General features: G+C 39.6%; 1 protein-coding gene across 2 annotated transcripts in view; it reads right to left on the reverse strand.

Moving 5' to 3' along the window:
• Positions 1-17,853, reverse strand: part of RNF144B (ring finger protein 144B) — a 90,915-nt gene that overhangs the window by 12,681 nt on the left and 60,381 nt on the right. For both annotated transcript variants that reach the window (XM_063160051.1, XM_063160042.1), the window contains 2 exons: positions 10,155-10,259; positions 2,073-2,133 (listed from right to left, as the gene is read on the reverse strand). In XM_063160051.1, coding sequence (XP_063016121.1) covers positions 2,073-2,133; positions 10,155-10,259 — 166 coding nt within the window. The remainder of the gene's footprint in view (positions 1-2,072; positions 2,134-10,154; positions 10,260-17,853) is intronic.

Below are 17,853 nucleotides of genomic sequence, written 5' to 3' on the forward strand. Positions count from 1 at the left end.
GGCTGTTGGATGAGTAAGTCCTTCCTGGGGTGTTCCAAATTTTCCTCAAAATAAATCTCACAATGGAAAATGTCTGGACAATAAGTTGAAGATCAGGAAGGAGTCTCTGGACAGATTCTGGGTGAGAATTCATCCCCAGCAGATGCCATCAGTGAGGTCTATTGCTGGTTTCAGAAAAAGAGTGTCAGAGCAGGGCAGGCAGGCTTTGCCAGGTAAGGCTCAGGTCTGAGACTGGTGCTCCAGGCCAGCAGAAACTAATAAGCCAAGTCCCAAGTTCCACTGATGAGTGCAGAAAGGTCAGCCTTGGGGACAGCATTAAATCCAGGATAGGCAAAAGGTCTTGGCTAAGGCTGGGATTAGTGCTGGGTGTCCAGGTCAGAGCTTTAGCTAGCAGGAATCGTTCCCAGACATCAGTAAGCTGGATTTATTGCTGGGGCCAAAAGGCAAGGCAAAAGGGCTATGCCTAAGTCTGCTGCTCGGACACCAGTTTTATCATAAAGGAGTAAGGGCAGATCTTAAAATCATAATGAAGAGAGATAGCAGAGGTGGAAGAGAATTTGTCAGACTTAGGCAAAAAAGAAAAGGAAAGGAAAGGAGGATTTAAAAACTAGACAAGTTTCAGGCTTCTCTGCGTGGGAGGCAGTAAAAAAAAAGTAACAAAAGATCATGAGTTTAGCTTTGGCTAGTTATAGAGGAAGAGATACCAGGAAACCAATAGTTTCAGAGTCATCAGTAAAAAAAGGTTTTACATAAAACAGATTAATGTATTGCAAGAAAGTCCCTTTTTTTAAACCCTTTAATATGGTGAATTAACAAGCTGTGACTTCCATTGTCTAGGACTGTAGACAAGCCACTGATTAGATTATGAACTGGAGAGACTTTGTAAGAAATTAAGAATAAACAAGAAGGTGGTAAAACAGGAGAAAGAAACAAAAAATAAAACCAAGGTTTGGGATTTTTTTTCTTTTTGTTTGACCTGAGTGCCTGAATATCATATCTACAATCTGCATTTGCCCATAAACTCTGGGGAATATTTGAGTATTATGAGCAGTTTTTCTACTTTGTGGTCATTCACAAGGATTCATGTCAGATGAGATTCTGTAAAAACCTATATATTCTTCTACCTGACCAGCTTTTCAAGTGCATTATTTTGCCTAATTTTTATAGACCTCTGCACTGTCTTACACAATCCACTGCATCTAAGCAGGCATGCAGAGTAAGAATATAAATCCAGTCTTTCAAGGAAAGTTTGAGAACAGGCAGAGTGGGGCAGTGTCTCAGACACACCATTCTGCATACTACCATGCACTGAGGTCTTTAAAAACACTGCACCTTCCAGCTGAAACTTTGAAGCTGGTGGCAGTCTTTAAAACCAGGAAGGGGATCTCATCTTTCTGACTAGCCAGTTTCTTCTTCAGCCTTGTCAAGGACCATCTCTTGATGCAGAAGAGTGACCTCTGGGCATAGGAAATCTTGACCTCAGTGAGACCTTCAGTTTTAAATTTCTTTATAAAGTAGGCCTTCCTCAGGAATGAGGGGACTACTATTCCTTGGGAAGAAAAACTCTACGAGACGAATACATGTGAGGCTTCTACGTAAGCAAAGCTATTTTGCAGGGATGCTTGCAAAAATTCACATTGCATTTCAGAGTACGTGTGCCCCAGAAGCTCTGAAGATCCCTAGGGATGTGTAAAAGGACTGTGTGCCCTGGCCAGCACCAGCCTCTAGCACCTTGTCAAGTTCTACCAGTACAACCACCTCAAGGACCCAAGATGAACATGCCATCAGAAGAACAGTGGAGCCCCAGGCACACAGTCTGAGAGTGTTGCCCACAAGCTTGAGTTGAAGTCTGGTAATTCATTAAGACGCTGCTTCTTTGAGTCTGCAAAACAGAATTTCGACTTTGTCTGTGGAGCACAGCCCGACCTAGTGACTGCTCCTGAACTATTTAAAAGCAAAGACATCTTCTCTGTCTCTTCCTTCACTCACTCCACAGGCTCTGTCTCTGCCATATATAACAGCGCTGCCTCCACTGACAAAAGAGAAAGTAATAGAGACAAAAAGCTTCACACCTCGTTCAAACTTCAACCTCTTGTATAACTCAAACTGGTCAACAGGAACCAAACAGGCAATCTGAAATGAGAAACACACAAAAGAAGCATTAGAAATAGAAACTTTTAAAAGTTAAAAGGTGTTGTAATAGGACACAAAATGAACTATACGCACAAGCTGAAACGTCCAAGGTAAAAAGAGTATAGTTTATTTTCGAACTCCAATATTTATAGACTTTAAAAGTGACTATGGATTGGAGGATGAAATTGCCACTTCTCCAGCCACACTGGTCAAACTAACAATTCATCAAATTTTTCTTTTTCCAGAAAGGAATGCAAAACAATCATTATTTACATGAAAAGTGTGTGAGAAACTCTATTACAAAAATGTAAACATCAGAAGGCTTAGAAGAACAGGATGACAAATAAGCACTATGTTCTACACACCTCCTTTCCTGAGCTGGCTCTCAAATTCACCTTTTTGTTCCTGCTTACTTTCAGCACCACATTCTTCCACACCCTGACTTCTTCTCAAAAAAGTAGTTCTAAACCTCCCCTGTTTCAGCCACACAACCCAGTAGTGCAGCCCATGTCTTTCTTTCCATGCACACGCAAACCTTCTCTGTGGATTCCATATTTACTTCAGGCTCCCCAGTTTTATTTCATGTTGGTTTAGTGTAACAAAGGGTGACATGCTGCCAGCCCTGGAGACTGTAGCATGCTGTTCATGCACAAGAATACAGCTCAAATGAATGGTTCTTCATTCACATCTCCCAGTGTTAATGGCAGGGGCCACTTAGCTCTCAGGAGCTGAAAGGCAGTCTGGTTTCCATTTTTTATTCATTCCATGGGGTTTGGACCAAGACAGATAGTGCCATTGCTGTTGGAATTTGCCTTAGACACAGAGCAACCTATTGGTTGCTGACTGAAGTTAACAAATGTAGTTGGCATAGCCAAACAGGCTTTGCTGATACATTTTGCACATTACCCTAATTAAACTAGCAGCCTAAAAGGCTAAATGCTCTAATCTCCAATTAACACGCTACGTAAGAAGACCAAGTGTCCTATTTAAAACTAATAAGCAAACCTGCATACAGGCTATGGAGGGGTTTAAAAGGAACTTCACAGGCACTTCAGGAGTCACATGTTTGTCAGATTCAGAATGTGGGACCATTCTCTTTATCTGATCCGTTTGTAATATTGTACCAGCACTGGAAATATTTTTCTCTTTTACTGAAAATAAACCTAGAATAACATAAGACCTGGGACTGATCATTTGAAGCACAGTGAGACAGTGTAGAACTGACAGCTTCAAAATGGCCTCAGTGAGAGGCTTTCAAATCTCACATCCAGTATCCAACCACAGTCCTTCAGATTACTGTAAAGGGCAAAATTTGCCCTCGGTGAAGTGGATGCTGGCCCTTGCTGTCCTCCTCAGTTGCAGGGCATAGCACCCATGAGAAGAAATAAAATGACAAAAATCCAATATATATTCAATATCATGCTATAAATCATGCTATGAATACATTTTCTTTCACAGATGGAAAAAATTGTACTATAAAATACAAAATTGCTTTATTAATATCTCAAATAATTTGGACTTGATTGTACACAATTGTACTTTGTAGCAGATACTTGGCTCATTTATTTAACTGAAGCCAGAGGAATACAAAAATGAATCCAAATTATGTCAAGATTTAATAATTTAAAGATTCATATGGCTTTAATTAATTAATATTTAAGATTAATATGACTGTAAGACACAGAGATTTTTCTGGGAAACTCTTCACCTGTTCATAAGAAGTCAGCTGAAATACTCTTGGAAAATATTTTAAAAAAAATCAAATGGGTAAAAAGAGTGAAGTTTAGCAATTTCAGCAATGACACATCATTTCAGTTTTGCCCACTCCTCCCCAGGGCAGCTTCACATATAAATAGTTTGGAAAATGAAAAGAGTCATCTGCATTTCTTTAGCTGGGTGAGCACTGGTAACTACTTTAAATTTTCCTTCATTACAACTAAATTAAAATAGTGAGTCTCAATGCTGTAAGAGCCACTTGAGTGAATTTTTTAGTTGGCTGGAGTCCTTCTGTACTTGCTTTTACTTCTAACAAACAGTTTTTTCAAGAGCAGTTCTATTGAGCCCAGAATTTCCCATGTATTAAAAATCAGCCTTTTTCATTACAGTGGGAGCGGAGTTATGCATCTTAACTCAGATTTCAATAGGAAGCAGAGGCAGTGCTGAAAGCTTCCCATTCTCCCGGGGAAAACTTGAGCTTGCCATGCCAGCTTTCCCCACTGGCTTCACTCAGCTCCACTCTTTTTCCTTAATGTCTTCTTCAGAGCTCAGCTTGCCCCTCCCTGGGTGCAGCTCTGGGTGCTGAACACATGCAGCCCATCACCTGGGCCACTGACTCCCACAGGCTTGGAAAAGCCAGGTCCTGATGGCACCCGCACCCAGGTCAGCCTGAGGGGGGCTGAGCCAAAGCCTCTGACAGATTTAGCATCTTCAGGCATGAGGAAAACAATGCACAAATTCCTGCTGCTGCCTGAATTCAGTGCCACGTGAAAGCTGTATGTGCAAACTTAATTGAAAAAAAAAAAAAAAAAACCAAACAAACATGAATATCAGGTCCCTATTAAAAAACAGCCAATCCTTTCCTCAGGGAACTTTTAATCTTATTTATACCTAATCAAGAAGGACAGTATTAAGTACAATAAGGGGATTAGGTGTTTATCTCCTCCTACTTGGCATCAGTCTAAATGTCCCTTTCCAGACAACTTCTCAAGCCCCACCTGGGTGTCTGTCCATCCCAAACACCTCCTCTCCTGCACAATCACTCATGTCTCTGGGCTAGTCAGGGCATGGAAATCTGGGGAGGCAGCAAACCAGCAACCCAGCAGATGGCAAAGAGCCAAAATAGGAAGACCATGAGCATATCAGAAAACAGGCTTTTCTTATTCTATGCTATGAAATTATTCAATGTAGGAAGAAATGCTAGAGGACAGTCTGGTGAACTTGTCTTTTTTTTCTTTTTAATACTGGGGGTTTAAATTAAAAAAAAATATACAGGTAAGAACACTCCTCTCCTGAAAATATCTTGATTTGAGAGACTTATTAGGCTGTTAGGAGTTGAAATAAGTTTTCTGATTTCCCACACCCTGTAAGCAATATCTGCAGTTAAAATCCTCTTGCTATACAGCACAAGGATACACAAGAGCTATTGCTAAGAACAGCAGCATTCACCTGAAGTAAAAACATTGATGGACAAAAGCAAAATTCTGAAGGCTTACTACCACAAAGGGCTCCAGCTGGATCCTTGTCAAGCATTCAAAAAGATCATGTCATGTAATGTGTCACAATAACCAGGGTCCCTGCTACTATATGAGACAAAAGAGCAAAGAAAGGAAATTGAAATGCTTCAAAATAATTTGGTTCAGTGTACACAGCAACAAACTTTTCCAGGCAGTGCAGTAACCAGGACCCAAGGAAGAACAACTCCCCTGTTTTTAAATACTGGCTACCACAGTGGAAAGGGAAAATCACTACTCCACCTATTCTCAGACTTTCAAGGGGCATGCAAGGAGGCAATCAAGCAAATTGAATAGATCTTACTTCCTTTCACACCCATATGAATCAAACTTTGATAATGCCAAGGGAGGGAAGTTCAGCGGGCCAAAAGCTTCTCCCTCTCTCACTTTAGCAGACAGCCAGCAAGGGCAGATCCTACACTGGCAGAAGAATTTGCTAAGGGTGGCATTGTCCACCTCTGCCAAAGCCCCACTCACAGAAGCACTGTCTTCTTTTGCAAGCAGTGTAAAATGGTTCCAACAGGGGCTCTGGTTTGCTTTTGAAAGGGGTATGGGAGCTCAGTCTCTATGCTGCTAGAAATTACACCCACAACTTTCTTTGTCAAGCTACTATGCTCACTAGACTCATAATGAAACACTAAATTATTCATGCTCTCCATTAAAGAGCTCTTCTCTTATTTAGCGACAAATAAAAACAAAATTAAGGCTCTCTCACTTGCTCCCCTAGGTTTTACATAAAAACAAGTAAATAAGAAGAACAAAAATTTTTGTTTTGACCCTGAAAAAGATAGGTCAGCCTGCAACATGTTCTCACATTGCTTCTCATTTTACCATTTCAATCTCTTCTGCAGCAAAGCATAAACCAATTTTGAAATTAAAAATAAAACTGATATTTTAGACTGAGTCCCAGTGGGATTTTGTGTTTGGCTAGGTATGGAATATAAGGCAATTAAGAATTCGAAGATTTGGGTTACTGTCCTATTTCAGCATTGCTTTACAGAGTGCTGACAGCCCTCTGTCAGGTTAGCACTGGCGTGGATCACAGATTTACACAGACAGAGGGACAATGAGCAGAACCTGCACTGCGTGCAAAGGGGGAATTCTGGACAAAGAACCCAAACAGTGCCTCCTTTACTGACTGCTGCACAGTTTTAATCCAAATCAGATTGTGTATACATGGATCACTGCATCGATGCTATAAACCACAGAACAATACAGGAATCAGAAACAGCAAAGCACAATGCCCTAGATATTATCCAAGTGAGTATTACAGTAGAAATCCCTGTATGTAGTGGAGATTTACCCTGATTCATAGCTTACACTGGTGACTGGATTCACACCAAGCAAAATAATTTCAAACCATGATAAATTACCCCTTATTTAGATTAGCAGTATTAACTGGTCCAATTACATCAATGGAGCAAGTTCCCAAGAGAGGCAGGAATATTCTAGACATAAGAATTCTGCATGTTTAAAGAGAACTGTATTAACATAAGATGTTCCTTCTACCTTCTGCTTCCAGGAAGGAATCCAAGTAATCTTTGTTTATTGTGCCACTGGAGCTTGAAAGGGCAAACATTTTGTTTAACAAGACTGTTTTGGACTTCCCCTGTTTTGTGTAACCAGCTATTTGAAAGAGAGTCTGTAGCCAAAGCCACTGCCTTACCACCACCACCCCTCATTTATTTCTGCTACAAGACAGCTATACTACAAGCTGCTATCTAGATGTAACAGGTCAAGATGTGACCTAGGATTGCACTTGATTTCAAGCACTTCAGTGGAACAGTTCCTTCTGTTCAAATGCACTATTTGTCAAAACAAAAAACTACTGGGAAATAAACCAGTTTCAACTAGATTTTGTTGAAGGAAAAAGAAACCCAAGCCAGAGGGGTTTCAGAAAACATATTTTCAAAGTACTGAAAAGTATAATTTTCTAGTTCAAATGACTTTTCACTTTATGCATTTTAAGATCAAAAAACCTGGAACATTTTTTTTCTGAGGTCCAGAGGGACCTCAGAAAGTAAAGTCTTAATTCCCAACATCTCCTATACTCTATGAATAAGAAGTTTATTCCCTAAGCACCGATTAAATATTCAACTGTTTTAGAGAAACACATTCCTACTATTCACACTTGCTCATTTCTTCATGAGACATACAAGAAAAAATTCTATTCTGTGTTTAAAATGTTAACCAGAGCTTTTCCCTCCCTCCATCCCCTAAAAGCAAGAACACAAATCAGAAGCAAGGCAAGAGCTTTGAAAAGGCTCTAGTAATTTAGCACCAAACTAGACAAACTCTTCAGAATTTTACTGAGAAAATAAACAGGACTTAATTCTGATTTGTCTAAATGAAGACAAACAGGTCACTGGAAAGCACTGAAGAAATGTTACACAGCTTGAATAAGGACCTTGAGAGGGAGAAGAAGGTGAAATTTCAAAGCTATACTGTGTTCATAGCTGTACTGTGTTATATATGCTTATAAGCTTTGTTATTAATTGTTCAGTTTCCTTATTGAAGAAAGCTCAATCCAAAATGCACTGAAGCCAATGAAGAGGCTTTCCTTCACTTCAAATTATGCCCAAATTCACCTTTAGTTCCCTTTTTCAGGCTATGGCAAAAACAAAACATAAACAAAACAACTGCTTTAGCTAACACAGTGAGATGCATTTAGCTCAAAGTATAGGAGCCAATTTAGCAACACATCCATGACAAAGACAGTTCGAACTGTTATTTTTTCTTCAAATTGTAACAGTACCTGATGAGCAGCAGTCACAGCATAGTCTGAAATGAACATGACATGAAAAACATACCTTTACAAAACACTGATGCTATCTCAGAGGAGAAAAAAAAAGGATCTTTTATTTTTGTTTTTCCCCACAGTACAGGCAACGTGTACTCTCACCATGGTCCTGGTGAGGAACCTTGTCCTGCCAGAAGCCAGAGAAAAAATCCAGGACCCCTTCAGAGGTGAGAAGCCGCCCACTTTTACACCAGGAGTTTGAGAGTGTAAGGAATGAACTGTAACTCTAAATTGTACTTCCATGGCAAACAATAGTCCTAGTTAAGCACATTCTGTATCATCTGATAAGGTTCTGCTTTTTTAAGAAATAGCTTTAAAAGGCTGCATTTTCACAAAGAACAGCCTTTATTTATAGAGAGGAAAAAAAGTAATAGAAAGTATTCATGCATAAATCTCTAGTTTACATACTGTTCTTTTATATTGTGAATGGAGTCAGTTTATTCTTTATTTCATTACTGTTTTTCAGGGTGGTTTTTTTTTTTTTTCATTAAAGAAATAGGTATTTGGTAAAACACATAAGCAGTAATTTTAACCAGGCTGGGGATTTGTTTGCTATTCAAGCAGAAGATTGTGTTTCAAGCACCTTGCCAAAAGGGAGTGTCAGAACCTTCAGTCATCCATGGGACACTAATGCACATTCGGGCTGTTCAGTCATTCTGCTGTCAGCCCAAAAAACACCCAAGGATTAGGCCAGTGGTCCATTTTTAAATACCCCTGGAGTCTCCTTTACTAAGGGGAAATATATATTTCTTAATTCCTATAGCATTTTATAACCCTGGTTGAACAAAGCAGATCTCTTCCTGTCATTCGGTAATTTTTCTTTAAAAATACATTTTCAATAAAGGCTAGATGCCTCCAATCTGGTGCAATGGGTGGAAGGACATTGCTACACCCTCTCTGTATCTTTGCACAAAGAGGAGAAAGGGAAACAGCTGGCTGCTTTTCACAATAGCTGGATTCAGCCAAATAAAAAGGCTCCACCATAACTAACATAGCTGAAAGTCCCATGACCTGATTAAACTAAGCACAACATTTCAAATGTTTCAAATGCTGGGGAATAGATCCAGAATTTTTTCTGGAGAAAAAGTAATTTTTGGTATTGGGAATCACACTGTCACTGATGGCATTTGAATAGGATTATATACTTCTGCCATAGTTATGGCATCTGTGCGCACAGAGCTCAAGATAACACAGAAGACAAACTTCTCTTCTGCAGTTCAAGGATGGAGATCTAATTCTCCTTGATTTTATTTCTCAAATACTGGGAGAATGTACAAAACTTATCAAAAATCCCTTAGCCATGTTATTTTTCCTGTTTTTTTGGTTTGCCTTTTTTTTTTTTTTTTGTCCTATTTGTATTCTCAGACTCAACAGGGACATTCCCGCCTCGCAAAGCAGGCAAGCAAGCATCTTGGGTGTATCCCAAGAGACAATTTCCATATCTCTTAAGACCTACTTCTACCTGGTGTTGTGCAGGTAGCTTTCTCTCAATATAATTATACAGCCCTGCATTATTAGACTGGACTGCAAATTGGTTGTTGCAGCCCAAGATCAACATACACAAGGAAATTCTGGCCTTGCATACCATCAATCTGAGTTCTTGCTCTTAAGAAAGATGCGAGAATTTCAGTGTTTGCAGTCAAATCAAATCTGACTGAAATGACAATCTAATGGAGGCTCAGCAATTCTGGGATACAGGGCACTCTGGTTAAGTCACCTGCATGGGTAATTCAGAGACTGTCCAGATGCCAAGGGAACTTCTCCTCCAAGGCATAGAGGGAGGGAAAAAAGAGCAAAACCCTTGGAAAACATCTGCTTGTTTCTATCACCTCTTGTCAGTCAGGCCTCTTGCCAAAACCTCATTAAAAGTAATTAAAGGGAGGAAAAATTGTATGATTACATTTATTATTATGCAGATAAAGAAATTTGGGGGATGTATGTTTTTAAAAAAGAGAGAGAGAGAGAGAAAGAAGTATGAGAAGTATAGATACCTCTGCTTCTTGTAGGGTCCCATGGTTCAAGCATACCATGTCTGGACATGTGATAGGGGAACCACAACCTTCTTGAATTGCCAGCTCCACATACTGTTTTAGACACTAGAAACAAGCAAAGAAAAGAAAAAAAAAACGTTATAGCCCACATGTTGGTAACAAACAGATGTCAGAGATGCTGTGCAGTTCCCACCTTCACCACCTTAATTGGCTGTCCTGAAGCTCCAGCACACAGCAAACATCAATTATTGTAAGTGTGAATGCTACAAGTCATTACATTGGAAAGAATGCAACAAAGAACAATTAATTATGCATGACTTCATCTGCCAAGCATTGCATTTACCTAAGTCAGCAAGTCAGACCTTTCAGCCCTAACAACTCTTATGCTCTGCTAAACTGGGATTGGAGAATTTGGCAGGGGTGAGTATCTTTTATCCTAATTAAACAGGCTTTGTGCCTTCGTTTTTCCTCCTGTGTTCTCAATTCAGACTCTCATCCAGCAGTCACCATTGCAGGAGAACTCCTTTACAACAGTGTTCTCAGCTGCACAAAAGAGGAAAGGGGTTTAGCACCTGCTTGGGAGGTTATAATGTGCCCTAGAAGATGTGCAGCTATCAGTTTTTCCTCCCCCTCAACCCTGCCCCCCCATAGTTCAAATAATATCCATAATTTATTACAATTTATCATCAGCCCCTACTCTATAGACCCCAAAGTCTATTTTCAGCATGGAGGCCACTTTATGAATGTATCCAAATTGTTCCATTACAAAAACAGTGGGCTTCCCCTCCAAGCTCAAAGAGCCCTCTACTCTCCTCACACTTTATTTGGTATGCCAGTTTCAAATATATTCAACTTGTCTTTATAACTCATATTCTTCAGTAAAATCATGGCACAAAACTCATGCAATGGACCAAAGAACAGTGCTTGAACTGTTCCTCCAAATTGCCTAGGTAAGTAAGTAAGGTCACTTCTACAGAAAAAAAAACAACGAAGTCTCCTCAAAATAATGGCAAAGCATACAATAAATTGCAAGTCACCATTAACAGAAAAACAAAGCATGGACTTCTGACAGATTTTGGTATCAGCTTGCAATGTTTACTGTAAATGAAAATAAACATGTTATGAAAAGTAGAACCAATGTAGTTTTTTCCCCTACAGTTTTATATTTCATGCCCACATTACAAACCTCCTCCCCAGTACTGCTGATTTCTTCATTATTGCCCCATCGATTTTCAAGAAATATGTCAAAGTGAAATAGGGTTTTGAGACCTCTGTCTCTCTGCCAACTTTTGGAAGAGGCACTGAGTTCCAAAGCTAATAGGTGAGTGATGGGGAAATCACAGCCCTTCCGAGTATGGCAGCCTTAGACTCTTCAAAAAACATTGTTTTATTATTTATAGGCATGGAACACTCAAGTCTGCGTTAGTCTGGACTATTTTGAGAAGGCTTTGCATATTGCGCTCTGATTAAAGAAATTTCCTCATTTGTATTTTTTATTGGAAAACTGATTCCCTCTAAGCCACCAGGATAATTAGGACCCTTACAAATGGAAATGAGATTTCCTTATTATTCTGTCTGTCTCTCTACTGAAATCTCCAAATCCACATTTTGTTGAATTCTGATGAGCTATAGAGATACTAGCTTAAGCAAGTAGAATAATCTTAACTTACTGGCATTTTAAATTAACTTACTTTTGATTTGTAAATATTTGAAGTGTATTCTCTTAGAAGAACATTGGGATATAACCTAACCGGTAAGCTTTAAATGTGTATCTCATTAAGAACTAATGTATTCAGATCCAGCATGCACCCCTATAAGAAAGCAGCAGAGCAGGTTGTAAGGAATTGATGGTGCAAGTAGTGTGTGGGAGGCGAGGGAGATACTCACAGGTGAAGAGCAAAAAAGAAATCATGTCAGCTACTGAAGGCAGTATTAGCTCCCTAGGGATTATCAGCCCAGATTTAACCAGCGTTATTCTTTTATTATTCCAACAGCAGTCTCCATGCCCTGTCCCATCTTCTCACCCACGGCTCCCAAAGGCATCCAGGCACAGTGCTTTTATAAAGTCAGTTTACCCACGGGATCAAAGCACCCCCTGGCACAGCAGCTCCATCACAGAGCAGTGAGCAGCAAACAGAAGCAGGTATGGAACCACAGTAGTGCCTGGAGTGGGCTCCTGGTGACACTGGAGCTGCCACGGCTGTGCCCACATCCGCCACCATGGGCTGGGCAGTGGCAGCAGGTGACATAGGGAAAGCCCAAAAAAAGCATGCCCAGAGCCCAGGGTGGCTCCCAGTGGTGTTACTGATGCAGATGGAGACTGTGGGTGACCTTGTCCGGCAGCTCCATATTCATTAAGCACTGAGCATTCCCCACATGCTTCAGCACATATCACAGGAGAAATGGGGCAGCAAGTACTCACTCCCTACACAGATTTTCTCCCTGGTTTGTACCTGTTCACAGCCTCCTCCACAAATAAAGTAAACAGAAAATTCTGCCCTCAGAGCTCCTTCCCCAAGGCCTGCACAGGCTGCAGTGTGTTAAGTGTACTTCTTAAATCCGTGGGCAGAACCTCCTTACATCTCACTTCATCTCCTCATGGGAGACCTGATTATTTTCTGGATCAAGTCTCAGGGCAGCATTTGGTGAAGGACAAATGTTTCCTTCCCACCAAAGCATTTAGGTTGCCTTAATTCCTCAGCAAGCATGAGAGAGCAACCTTTTACTTTTGCTAAGATCCTGGCTTCTGTCTCCTCTGTGGGGCCGCCTGATATTTAGTAATTTGTTTTGACAGCATGGAACAGTAGATTTGTATTCTGGGGGCAGCTCAGGTCAGGTGGTTACAGAGGGAGGACAAAGCCTGAGAAGTTACTGCAAGCCCAGCAGCAGCCCAGAGGCTTGTTCTTAATTTAGACTCTCAGGACAGGAGCTCGGAGCACTGACGATTACGCTTTCGCACAAGGATGGGCATGAAGCTCTTAAGGAGCTTCGATCCACAGTATGGATTTTGCAATCATTTTCCATATGCAGTATCTAAGTCATTATGGGTACCAAGCCAGGAGAACAGAGGTTTCTGAGGATTGCTAATGATCTAGATTCTTCCTCTCTTCTAACCCACTGCTTGATTGTAGGTGAACATAAGTGGCCAACCAACCTTCTGTGGTTCTTTTAGAGGTTGCTGTGTTTTCAGCTTGGGGAGATTATGTAATTGAGCTATGCAGTGCCATGGATCTTCAAGCATTTCCCAGAAAATCTCTCTGTTAAATCATTTTTATAGATATGAAATCTTTGGTCTTGACTTTCTGTGCTTGGAGAAGGTGCTTTGGGTGTAATACAAGAAAGGCTTAAAGTTGCCGGGAAACTTGAAGGAAGCATTTAATATTTATTGCTGAAGGATTAGGCTTTTTACCAAAGGATGTACATAAATGAAGATGTGAATTTCTTGTTCCCTCTTAGCACCAAAGAAGAAACATTGGAAGATCACTAAAAGTTTAAAATATGCCTTCATCTTGCAGAGAAACTCTTCTCAGAGGGGTTTCACCATTATTTACAGCTCAGCTACTAATTCAGCTGCTTACTTGAGAAGTGGCAACTAAGAGTATCTGAAAAGATGCAAGCCAAAAACGTGATGAAAAGATGCTTTCATGTCTGTATAATGAATCACAACTGACCTTCTCAGCAATGTGTCCTCCCACACTTTAGAGAATACATTATTACAGACATAAAATGGCAAGATTTTTTGGGCATTTTGTCTACAAAAATCAGCAGTGTCTCAGGAAAACTGCATACACTACATATGCTACTTAATTGCTCTTCAAAGTGAAGGGAAAATCAAGATGCTCTGCCTTCTGTGATACAAAGAACTTCCTGAAAGGGTCTTAATCTTGACATCCTAGAAATTATGAGACCTCAACACCCTGGGCTATACTCTCCCAGCAATTTCTTGCAGTACAGTGACTTTTGAGCACGGAGAGCAGTCAGTGGCTGGGGTGGCCTCAACACAGGATCTGTGCCTTATGGTTATATTAATCTTACTTTCCATCCTCTTACTTTCCATGGCCAGAGCCAGCAAAGTTTCCATGAATGTTTCACATAGCCCAGGCAGGATGGTTGAGACAACAAACTAAAAATTGACCAAGGTCCTGCTGAACAGGTTAGAATCCTGCTGACCACAGAACACACACTGGAGGTTTGATTCCATTATGTTCACCCCTCAAATAAAAAGCAGACACCAACACAAGTAGTTTTAATTCCCATACCTGCAAGTGTGCTCTAATCAGTTAACTCAAATTTTGCCCCACTGAGCAACTATATCATGTACATATCTGTGCTCTGGGAAACATAATAAAATCCTGAGGCATTCAAGCAAGAGAGATCAATTCAAATGTGATAATATAATTCCATTAGTAAAACTCAGGACACCTAACAGAATGTTTTGTTGCTGATCTAGCTTTGTGAAGCACGTTTTGCTCACACAGGACTACTGACAACTTCAGTCAAAAGAGGACTACAACTATTTTTTTCTCTGCCTGAAATTCATAATGTGTAATGACTTTTTTTTTTTCAATAATTTGTTGTCTAAGCATTTTGGGGCAAGATTTTTTCCTCTTATGCTGGTTTTGTCTTTCAGGCCATTGCCTTCCTCTGTTTAATAAAATAACATCAATATCCAGTTACCTATGTCACAAAATGTTACCCATGAGGTTTTTTTGGTGGAGGTTTTTTTTTGGTTTGTTTTTTTTTTTTTTTTTTTTGTTTTGGGTTTTTTTGTACCTTGCAAAACTTGTAGGAAACATTATTATTTAGGCAAATTCTTACAAGTTCCCCAAGTAAATATTCCCCTCCTGGAGCTAAGGGGCTGTTGAAAGAGTACATTGAAATGCAATGGAGTCATCTTTAATAATACACTGAAAAGCCTAATCAAGGAATGCATGAACTAGTAATGTAAAAGATTCCTTCTTCAATAATAAACAGAAGTGCTTTCTGTGGTCAGCTTTGAGTCTAAGAATGAAAATTCTGTTCAGGCTATTAATGGATTTTTATTTCAACACTTCTGCATGCTGGTCTAACTTCAACTTTTTTTTTTCCCCAAAAGTATATTGTACAGAAGCTATTTTTAACATACTTACCAAGAAAAAGACATCTATTTTGTTATGTATTTACTCTGCAAAGGGATCATGCCAGTTCTGCATTTGACATAAAAATGAGTTCAAAGTGTAACTTTAGTGTTAGATTGCTAGGTAATGATGTGACAAAGGCACTATATCCCTTTCACTGTGAAATCTGAGTTTCTATTCAAATCCACTTTCAGATAATTTATGTATCAAAGACAAAATATGGATCTCAATCATTCCTACATACTGCTTTTCAAGTACCTGGACATGTTTCATCACCTTGCCCCTCTCCAACCTCCCTCAGATCCCAAAATACAGCCTCATTAGTTTGGATACAAAAGCATAAAAGAAACCCCTTGTGTAATATGACTAAACTGAACAGGTATCTTTATTAAGAAACCTGGAGGGAGGGCTAGAAACAAAAAAGAAACAGAAAACACTGGCTTATTTTCCTGTCAAATGCCACCAATACTGCTGCCAGCCCTGTGCAGCAGCTGGTACAGGACAAGTAAGGGTATTTGTCTTTAATTCAATTATGCAAAGGTAAAGAACAGATCTACAGTATTTCCCAGACAGTACGAAGGCATTATCTACATTAAATGTGAAAATTCAAAAAATGATTAAAGGCATATTGCCAAAACAAGGTCTTTTCTTCTAACATTTAACTTGAAGAGAATTTCCATTCCAAAAAAAAAGAAGAAAAACTCAGGTCTCCCTCTTAAAATCCACAGGAATTATTTACAATGTTAAATCTGTCTTCCAAAGATCTTCTCAAAACTCTGTTTGTTTGGGGTTCAGGTTTTGTTTAGCCTAGGCTTTTTTACAAACTCCAAGTTTGAGGGCAGAGGGCAGAAACACTGTATATGGAGAGAATACTTCACTTTTCAGCTGACATTCCAGAGTGCCTCATGATTCAGAGCAGATGAACAGATAGGCATTCAGTTTTTATTTTAGTTCTGGGCCATGGTTATGTACTTTTTATTCAGTGAGACATAACATTCATTTTTTTCTTATACTTTAGAAATTTTACCTGTTCTTTAGCGTGTACACAATCTACTATTACGAATTTTGGTGAGACAGTTCACATCAGAACTCTAAATTTAACTACCTTGATCTACCCAGCATCTAATCAAACATGTACCAAGATAAATGTACTCCCCTAGACAGTGCTCATAGTGTTTATGGCAGACCTATGTAATGTTTAATAATATGTTCATCATTGCTGTGACATCTGCACTTCCACATGTTCCATCACCAAAATGGATCAGTCACTTTCAATGTGTGGTACTCAAACTCCTCAAGTATCTCTAAGAAAGTCTTAAAACTAGATGAAACAAGTCTATTGGCAATTAGCTTGGAGGCATTTGCACTTCACTTGGAAAAAAAAGTGAGGCTCTTCCAATTAAAGTTTTTAGACAAAAATAGAAATCTCTTCATTTGCTACAGATAAACTTATGATAGGCACAGTTTAAAGCAAGAAGAAAAATTCCAATGAAATATTGCCCAATCTCTATTTTAACTGCTAAGGACCAGATACAGTGATAAGTGAACAGACAGAAGATCAAATGTAAAGAAGATCAGGCCACATAAGAGTCTTACCAATAAAGATGCTTGAAAGGAAGTGAAAAAATGCCCCTGTAGCTTCAAAGAACATCTAGTCAGTTCATGGCTCAGAAGGAGGGAAGGAATAACATCACTAACAAGAATTTAATTTTGTAATGACCAAGTGAAAACACCAAGCAAACAAGACAGTGGACCAGAACATAATTGCCTCCTCTTGGTCCACAAGCCTATTTTTTATGGGATCCTTCAAATGTACCTGAGAAATATATTGTCATCAGCTTTGTCTCAAAATATCTACCAGTGATGCTGAATTCTGCTCAGAAACACAGTATGAAACCATGAGGTCCAAGACATCCTAGCAGCCTTTCATAAAAAGCAGGAAAGGTTCCTGGTAATTGCTGCCATGAAGAGGTACCACCAAACAGAAAAGGCCCAGAGAAACTCATACTTCACTAAATTGAACCAGCTGCAAATATAATTTCTCTTGCCAAAAATCCATGTCAGGCCAAACCTGGCCTTACAACAGCTACAAAACAGACACGAGCATGAGGCTTATGTCACAGTCTGGCTCAGTTACTGTGGCACTTCAAGGCACTGACAACCTACTTCATATAGATTTCTTCATTGGTTAAATGGAGATAACACCAACTGCATCGATGCAATGCTGTCATTAAAATGTTAGTTCCCTCTTCCTCCCATCCCCCCTTGGCCACCATCCAGAGGCTGCCACCTCTACTGACTTCGGAAACATGCAGTCCCTCTTCCTGAATTGTGGTATTCCTCAAAAGTCAATGGGTACATCTATACTGTTTTGATAACCCAACTCTGCCTTTGGTGTTACTCTGCACAGAAATACATGCAAGAAGTTCTTAAACCATCAAAATTACTACAGAACTGCTCTGTGTTCAGTGCCAAATTACCAGGTGTAGGAATCCTCTTTTTTAAAACTTGAAAAAAAATTATTCTGAAACATTTCAAATGTTGAGCAGGGAAAAAAGAATCCCAAATGTCAACACTTCCAA

This window comes from Melospiza melodia, chromosome 1 (assembly GCF_035770615.1).
Source record: "Melospiza melodia melodia isolate bMelMel2 chromosome 1, bMelMel2.pri, whole genome shotgun sequence".
Classification (NCBI taxonomy): Eukaryota; Metazoa; Chordata; class Aves; order Passeriformes; family Passerellidae; genus Melospiza; species Melospiza melodia.